Source organism: Octopus bimaculoides, chromosome 3, assembly GCF_001194135.2.
Source record: "Octopus bimaculoides isolate UCB-OBI-ISO-001 chromosome 3, ASM119413v2, whole genome shotgun sequence".
In the NCBI taxonomy this organism is placed as follows: Eukaryota; Metazoa; Mollusca; class Cephalopoda; order Octopoda; family Octopodidae; genus Octopus; species Octopus bimaculoides.
Window position 1 is genome coordinate 23,262,161 of NC_068983.1, and position 9,691 is coordinate 23,271,851.

Sequence of the window (9,691 nt, forward strand, 5' to 3'; positions counted from 1 at the left end):
TTTTGTGGGGGTTAATCAGGATTGTTTTGGAAATTGCTTTTTGTGTTAAGTACAAAGTTTCAAATTGGAGTGTTTTAGTTCTTGTAGAATTAGCATATTTGGGCTTGGAGTTGAAATGGGAACGTGAGAAGAAGAAGAAAAAAAAAAACTAAAGAAAAGAGAGAGAAAAATGAACAAGCCACATAGAGAAATGATGCTGTGGTTCTTCAGAGTTAGAAGAAACAATGACTGAAAGGGGTTTGAACATGTTTTCTCAGTCATTGCAAAGTATCTTTTTAAAATGTTTTGACCTTTAAACTCTATTACAGCCAATCCTTCCCATGTAAAAACAGTCTTTGATTCTCTATACCTGACTACTATTGTTATCCATTCTAATTACTACTGTAATAATAATTATCATTATTGCTACTTTTAGTACAAATTGTACAAGACCATCTCTGCCAGCCAAATAGTGATACATGAGCAATTTACTTGAGAAGCCAACAATTGTAATAAACAATTAAGCAAGGTAGCCTCAGTTGTTAACTCTTTACTAGAGATATGTGCCTGCTTTTTGTTGTCTGTCTTGTCTGTTACATTTGGTAAGATGGACACACACTTGACTGACTCGGTTTATTATCATTTAAAATTCTTTGTATTGTATGCATATTTTTCTTTTAATATTAGTTTGTTTAATAATTCACAATTGATTTGGCATTGTGTTTTGTTATTTTATGAAGTATGCTTAAAATTTTTTTTTTTTTCCCCCTTTCACATTGTCATTTATTAAATGAGTATTAGGTAACTGCATGAAGTGGTAAGTTTTGGACAATCAGTGGCCCACTTAAATTTGCACTTCTTTATACATTTTTGAAATGTTAACATTGTATTACAGGTTTGAATGATTTCACTTCAAATAGATGAAAAATAACACCATATAACAATGGATTAGTAATTCTGGAAATTTTAGCATCTACATCTTTATCTCCAAAGATTCTTTAGTAGCAACAGGTGCTATCAAAGACAGAGATGCTGACATGTTTTACTGTAATGTGTTTAACAAATTAATGTTCTCCATTTGTCAAGACTGTTACTGCTCTTAATTTACTGATGAGCTGACTAACTGTAAGTTAACCTCTATCATCATCATTGTGTCAAGCAAGTGTTGAATGGAAATGTGTAATCCAGAATTACCAGGATCTAGCTGGAACATGAATGGGAACTGCAAAGAATTACCAGTATTTTCTGTTAATTATAATATTGATTTCTCTATCTTTAATTATTATGATTTATTTATTTGTGGTACAAAACGTTGCAAAATTATCTGGTAATAATATCCTTGTTTTGTTTCTAGCACTTTTTGAACAGTGTCAGAGTTATCTTTGTACAATAACAACAGTTATGCTTTTGCTGTGGGTTACTGCCCATGGTCTCCAGTGCTGTATGACCTAAATTGACATCAAGATACAGCAAAATTCAAGGATCTGGTATGTGTAAATCATTTCTAGAAGCTGTTTGGCAATATTTTTCTCTGAAATTTATTTGATTCTTGGATGTAACTGAGGACAGTGATCAAAGATTCAACAACCAACTTTGGAAAGAAATTTAAAGTTCAACCTGGCTGGTTATGTGAAGACATTGAATTGCTGTTATGCAATAAAAACAAAGCGATCAGCATATTGGTAGGCTAAAAGTAATATATATCATATTACTTCATCATCATTTAACATTCATCCATGCTGTTATGGGTTGGACGGTTTGACCTGAGCTGGTAAGCTGGGCAGCTGCACCAGACTTGGTTTCTACAGTTTGATACCCTTCCTAATGTCAACCACTTTACAGAGTGTGCTGGGTGCTTTTATGTGGCACGACACAGTTGCTTTATACGTGGAGTCACACAGGTTCTTTTATGTGGCACCACCACAAGTGTAAGACACCACCAGAAGGATAAGTCTTAACACTTCTGTTGTGGAGTACAAGTCTTCTTGAGTATGGCAAGGCACCAGACATCTGAGTCCCGTGTCATCTCACCTGAAAGGTTCAGCTTTCTGAGGTCATTCTTCAGTACTTCATCCCTTGTCTTCCTGGATCTCCCACTTCCATGTGTTTCGTCCACTTTGAGAATTCGGCACTTCTTTATGGAGCTGTTGGCACCCATCCACATCACATAACCAAACCAGTGCAGTCTTGCCTCTTGCACACAGCAACTAATTCCTCTTATGCCTAACTTCTCTCTCAGAACACTAGCACTCTGTCAAACATGTACGCTTACGTTACACATCCAGTGGAGCATACTAGCCTCCTTCCTTTCTAACCTTTACATGTCTTCTGCATTCATGGCCCATGTCTCACTGTCATGTAGATTTACTGTCCATATACATGCATCATAAAATCTTTCATGGCCAACAGAGGTAACAGCTCTCTGAATTCCCTCCATCCTATTATTCTAGCTATCACACTCTTCATGCATCCTCCTCCACTACTAATTTGGTCCCTAGGTAACAGAAATTTTCTCCTGCGTCTAATGAGCCACCAGGGCATTTGAGAGAATCAATTTCCCGTGTCTCTTAAAGTTTTTATGGATCCTCTGCATCTTCCACATATGAAAACTATCTTTTCTGATAACCTTTTTATCAATCCACTGCATGTCTCGTATGTCCATAGCTTACACTGTATGGAGTTCCTGCCTACATCTCTCCTACAAATCAAACAGGTCCCACACCTTTCCTACAAATCAAACGGGGCCACTTACCTGAGTGGGGTTGGGTCATATTTGTATTGTCGTTCTGGTTAATACTGAACTTCTGCCTAAAAGATTTAGGAATGCATTGGTGTTGTGCAAGCTATCCTGAGTGGCTGGAGAGATAATTACTGTTCTGCTTACAGCCAAGCACAAGTGTGTTTGTTTTGTTAGATTGGTAGCAGTATAAAGGACACAAGTTTGGAGCAGGCTTATGACACCTTTTGCCAACTCAAATGAGACAACCCCAACTAGCTTTACAGCACTGCAGCAATGATGAGAGTGCACAACAGCGTGTTTCTTACTGGAAAAGCATTTTTTCTTGATTCCAGAAGATTTTAGAATTCTCAATATCTATATAACCGTACAGGTAAAATATGATGAGAAACATGTTTAGGGCTCGCAGAGAGTTCGTGTAGATTCAACCACAGTCTAGAAGTAAACATGATCTTTACATGAATTATGAGAGAAAAGCATGAGCTACTGTTTGTGGCTTTTATAAATTTTACAAAGGCTTTTATATATGACTTTACCCTCTAGCTACATTCTTTGGTTGCTTTGAAATTTTGTGTATCTTTGGAATCCCACTGCTTCATGTACAAGTTAAAGTCCGTATTAAAACAAAAGATTTTTGTAGTTTTCTCAGGTTGTGGTCTAGCTCCTACTCTGTTCTCCTTCGTATATAAATAGTTAAGTTTCTTGGCTAGTTTTCTGTATTCTATGCATCCCATTGGACATGCTGAAGAAGGAATCTTCAAAGTCATATAACCATATGAATGAGACATGGACTCTGCAACCTGTATTACAGGCTACCTGTTTTAGATGAACAACAACAATTCTGTATTGTTGACGTGATAAAATGCACCCGTCAAGGCGCAATGGCCCAGTGGTTAGGGCAGCGGACTCGCGGTCATAGGATCGCGGTTTCGATTCCCAGACCGGGCATTGTGAGTGTTTATTGAGCGAAAAGCACCTAAAGCTCCACGAGGCTCCGGCAGGGGATGGTGGCAAACCCTTCTGTACTCTTTCACCACAACTTTCTCTCACTCTTACTTCCTGTTTCTGTTGTGCCTGTGTCACGCTCAATATCCCCGAGAACTACATTAAGGGTACACGTGTCTGTGGAGTGCTCAGCCACTTGCACGTTAATTTTACAAGCAGGCTGTTCCGTTGATCGGATCAACTGGAACCCTCGACGTCGTAAGCGACGGAGTGCCAACAACAACAACAGAATGCACCCAGTCCACATTGTAAGACATGACTACAAAGTTGGCCAGTTTTCTCTCTTGTGTGTGTCAGAAGATGCAACCTATAACAATTAATTTAAAATAGTATTTTTTTCCTCTATTCCAGGACTTGGTGTGGAATGAAATTGAAAGATGCAAGTGTGAGATTATGTATGTTATTTCTAAAGATTGTAGAAAATACTGTGATGTTAGATCTCTGGAAGTTGGATGAAATGCTAAAAAATGTGACAAATGATTAATATAAGATGAATGTCAATATAATATGCACCAGACCCATGCTAACCTATGTTAGCATGGAGAAACCAATTAAAACACTGCATGATGATAATTGTGGTGGTGGTGGTGGTATAGATATCAGCTTTTTATAATTTTCAACCAACAACCATCATATTAATGATACATTTTTTTATTGTCACTTACAACTTCAAATATTTGTAGCTATACCAATTATATTCAAGTTTTACAATAATATATGGCTACTATAGCCCTCTTACATAGTCTGTACATTGCTATTAGAGCTACTCTTCATTACAAAACTTTTAGTTATAATCAATGCAATATTCTAGGATTGTCCAAAGATCAAGTATGTTGTAGTTTTCAAATTGGCAGTGAGAGCATTGAATCAAATACCATTTGGTATTTATTTCAGTTTCTTGCATTCTAAGTTCAAATTATGCTGAGACTGATTTACTTTTTCATCTTTTCAGGATCAGTAAATAAAGTGCTAGTGTGGATTGGTGGCCTGATGGAATTGTTAGAGAACTGGACAAGATACCTTGCTGTATTTGTTCTTGCTCTTTGTGTCCTGATTTCAAATCATATTAGGGCCTTACATGGGTGGTCGAGTTAATTAATTGTCCAGCACTTACTTTAACATCATCTGCTTTTTTCAGTGCCTTTTGCAAAGTCCACTCTCTTGTAAGCATTTGGACTGTGAAATTAGACCATGAAGGCCTTTTCATCAGTTTCAGATGAGGATTGAATCAACTGGTTTTACTGTCTTTACACTTTGTCTCTCCACCTGTCTGGTACCTAAGTAGTTATTTTCAAGATGTCAACTTTGTACCAGCAAATGACTTGTGTCTGCCGTAATTTAGTTTACCTTTTAATAAGTTTTTTTTTTCTACTACATCTTTGGGAGGGGAGATAAGTGATTCTTAATAACCTGTAAAGACAGTTAAACCAAGAGGTCCAATGTTCATCTGAAGCTATTGAAAATGTCTTCATAGGCTTAAGAGACTAAATGCATATGAATACGACTTGTGTATATTTATTTATTCATTTATTCATTCATTCATAGCACATACTGTATCGGTCTTCTAGTATTATATTTAACAATGTGAAGGTAGTTGATTGGCAGAAACATTAGAGCATCAGATAAAATGTACCACAGAATTTGTTCCAAGTTCAAATCCTTCAAAGGACAGTTTTACCTGTCACCCTTCTGCAGTTGATTAAATAAAGCACAAATCAATTACTGAGGCTGATTTAATCATCTAACCGATTCACACTAAATTTGCTGGCATGGGTTGGACAGTTTGATAGGATCCAATTGTCTGTTTTGGCATGGTTTCTATGGCTGGATGCCCTTTTAAACACCAAATATATATATATATATATATATTCTTTTGTCCTTTTACTTGTTTCAGTCATTTGATTGCTGCCATACTGGAGCACCACCTTAAAGACTGTTTTAGTTGAAATCTACCCCAGGACTTATTCTTTGTAAGCATAGTACTTATTCTATTGGTTTCTTCTGCTGAGATGCTAGGGATGAAAACATTCCAACACTAGTTGTTAAGTGGCAATGGGGGGACAAACACACGTATATATACAACAGGCTTCTTTCAGTTTCCGTCTACCAAATTCACTCACAAGGCTTTGGTCGACTTGAAACTATAGTAAAGGACACTTGCCCAGTGTGCCACGCAGTGAAGCTGAACCCGGAACCATATGGTTGGGAAACAAGCTTCTTAACACACTTGATGTCTAAAACTTTTATTGCATAAATTTCTTAGTTTTCTAAATTTTCTTGTATAAATTTCTCTTAATTTTAAAAATAGGTAGTTACTTTTCAGACACCCTGCATTTCATAAAATGCATGTAGGAGTGGTTGCAGATTTTTATATTTTAAAAAAGTTAAAAAAAATATTTCATACAAACATTACTATAATTTGAAGATGAATGAAGCAAATTAATAATTAAATTTACTGGTTTCCTTAAAATTTTATTCCAGTCATTAAAGTAATTTTTATAGGTCTAGTTTGGTAAAGGAGTTCTGTCCATCGCTATCACAGGCCTTCTATGAAAGTAACATAAGCACAATCCCTCTTCAAATAATTAAGGATTATGTTCTAGTGTCTAAATACTAATAGCAAAATTGTTAAACTACAGTAATTATAGTCTTTTGTTATCTGTGTTCAAATACTACTGAAGTTCACTTTGCCTTTCATTCTGGGGTAAATAAAATAAAGCACCTGTCAGGTACTGGATTTGATTTATATCCTTATGATGTTTCTGTTTGTGTGAATGAATTATAGATGAAAATGATGATCAGTTAGATTTATTCATGATTAGTTTTAGCATGTTTCTATTCCAAATTATTGTAAAGTTTCTATTGACTGGTACTTTAACTTTTGTTGAGTAAACGGTCAGGCAAAACTTAGACCTGATCAACATGAAATTTTGACTCGGCTCTTTGTAGTGAGCCCTCCCAAAATAACAACCTCTATCTAACATCTATTTCTAATTATATCTCCTATATAATTTATATATTCCCTCTTCTTTGTTAAAGTAGCACAATTAATAAATGAATAATTTTTATTGATTCATATTTTCTTTCTCAGTATCATCTTTAACAGAATTGACAGCTCAATTCTCTATATTCCCTGATTTTTGTTTGCAAAATGTCTTAAGATGGGTATTTTCCAATGTTAACCCTTGAAATTTTCAAATGAACACCAATCACAAATCAGTTTTGTTTCTTCATGTTTTTGTTCTGCTTGTAAGACAAAACAGCTGTTCGCTTTAACAAATTATTTCGAACTAAATCAGATGACCATCCATTGACTACGTGAGAGTTATCAACCCCTGATTCACTGTCACTCTCCACACTTGTGTCAACACCTTCATCTTTGTGGTCATCCTCTGTGCTAATGTCCATCTTGCGAACAATGAGTCGAAGAAGTTCATAGTGTTTGTTTATGCTGTTTGTTATATCACGCAATCTGGAAGGAAAATACAAAACTGTGATAAAAGAGGGGAAAATTATTTGATATTCGACAATCACAATGTGTGAATTACACACACAATCAGCATTCTATGATGAAAAAAAACTCCTTGAATTTCTTATAGACTAACTTCATTTTTAATTTTAATGAAATGTTTCTCTTCATGGTATATCTAATTAACAAGTTACAGGTTAAATCATGTTGAAAATTTCTAAAAGGAAAGAAATAATGCTATACATGGCTACCACCAACTAGAAACTCTAATAACTTCATAGATAAATAAAATAAAAAAATTAAATAAACTCTGCATTTTCGTGATCCTAAATTTCTAATTCCATTTCATGTTGCAACGAGGTAGTTACCTCCCTTCAGCATTTATATATATATATATATAAAGTCTCTTTTCACATTAAGATATAAAAAAAAAAAAAAAATTGGCATGGCAAGATTTGAACTCAAAACCTAAAGAGCCACAAGGAATATTGCAAAGCATTTTTTCCAGTATTCTAATGATTCTGTCTATTCACTGCCTTAAAATTTTGAGGAGAGGGAGTTTGTTGGTATCATCAACTCCATTTACTTGATTGTTACTTTATAATAGTGGAGGCGCAATGGCCTAGTGGTTAAGGCAGCGGACTCACAATCATAGGATTGTGGTTTCGATTCCCTGGCCAGGCGTTGTGAGTGTTTATTGAGCGAAAACACCTAAAGTTCCACGAGGTTCTGGCAGGGGATGGTGGCAAACCCTGCTGTACTCTTCCACCACAAATTTCTCTCACTCTTTCTTCCTGTTCCTGTTGTGCCTGTAATTCAAAGGGTCAGCCTTGTCACACTGTGTCACGCTGAATATCCCCGAGAACTACATTAAGGGTACACGTGTCTGTGGAGTGCTCAGCCACTTGCACGTTAATTTCACGAGCAGGCTGTTCCGTTGATCAGATCAACTGGAACCCTCAACATCGTAAGCGACAGAGTGCCAACAACAACAACAACTTTATAATATTGACCTCAAAATAGTGACTTTGATAGAATTTGAATTCAGAGTGTAGAGAGCTGAAAGAAATATAGCAAATCTTTTTGTCAATTGTTCCAGTAATTTTTACCAGACAAGCATCCTGTCTTCTATAATCTTAATAATATTACAGTTATATTACAAAGCAGTGAGCTGGCAGAATTATTACTCCACCAGGTAAAATGCTTTACAGCATTTTGTCTGTCTTTATGTTCTGAGTTCAAAGTCTGCTGAGGTTGACTCTGCCTTTTGTCCCTTTTGAGTTTGAGAAAATAAGTACCAGTTGAGCACTGGGGTCAATGTAATCAATTTATATACTCCCTTCAAAATTGTTAGCCTTGTGCCAAAATTTGAAACCAGTTTTACAATTACATTACCTTTTCTTTTGTTGGTGCATTTCATCATAAAGGTAAGCATTCTGTGCAATTGAACGGCCCAAACTAGCTAATTTAGCATCCAATTGCCCTGCATCTGCGTCTTCATTTACAATTTTCTACAAGAAATAAAGAAAATTATTAATGTTTTCTTACCAGTTCAACTATTCAAATATTATTACTGAAATCTTCAAAACCAAAAATTAAAAAAACAAACAAAAAAAAACACCTTTTCCTCTTCCCAAGCTTTGTGTTGTTTAATCCTCTAGCATTTAAACTGGCCATATCTGGTTCAAATTGGACAGATCTGATCTCTCACACCTACCATACAATAACATTCTAAAAATAAACAATCACATCCTCAAAATCTCATAGCTATGAGACAACGCATGACTAATTCAAAACAATGTGAATGACTAAGTATTACATTTGACAATAATTCTGAATACTACAGGGTTAAGGAAGCTATTGCCGCTTTCTTGTATTAGTATTGTAACTGTAATAGAAAAGGTAGAGCATTTGAAATTATCCTTAAATAATTGTGGAACCAGGACCAGGTCACCCAAATCCATGTAAATGGAAGACAGAACCTTAAACCTATTGTGTGTGAGCTTGTGGTCCTCCAAAAATTTCTCGGTTTGGGTTGTGACATTGTTGCCATTTCCCCTGTGAATGAATCATCTGTTGTCCTGTTGTCTTTATATGTTTTAAAACATGTGGTATAAGATATCCCTTAATTGAAAAACAAGAGATAGTAGCAAGGAGGGCATCTGGTTGTAAAACAATTCCTTAATATATTCATTTAAGTCATGCCAGCATAAAAAACCTGTAAAGATGAACAAATACTCCTCCACATATACATACATGCATTATATATATATATATATATATATATATATATAGTTATTATGTTAAACTGTCATGTCCAAATTTGTCCAATTGTGTTTTATTTTCAGTATTTATTTTTGCTTGCAACAGCTAGTTCTTTTGGTCAAACTATCATATCTCCAGCTGCTTCGACAGTTTTGGTATGGAATGGTGAAACTATTTTTTTTGTTTGTTTTCTGAAAAAGCAACATTTTGGACTTACAACACTTTTGCATAATAGC

General features: G+C 35.4%; 1 protein-coding gene across 1 annotated transcript in view; it reads right to left on the reverse strand.

Moving 5' to 3' along the window:
• Positions 1-6,185: 6,185 nt before the first annotated feature.
• LOC106880107 (transient receptor potential cation channel subfamily A member 1) overlaps positions 6,186-9,691 on the reverse strand; it is a 56,820-nt gene continuing 53,314 nt past the window's right edge. The window contains exons 25-26 of the mRNA XM_052966090.1: positions 8,586-8,701; positions 6,186-7,193 (exon numbers count right to left, since the gene is read on the reverse strand). Coding sequence (XP_052822050.1) covers positions 6,938-7,193; positions 8,586-8,701 — 372 coding nt within the window. The 3' untranslated portion in view covers positions 6,186-6,937. The remainder of the gene's footprint in view (positions 7,194-8,585; positions 8,702-9,691) is intronic.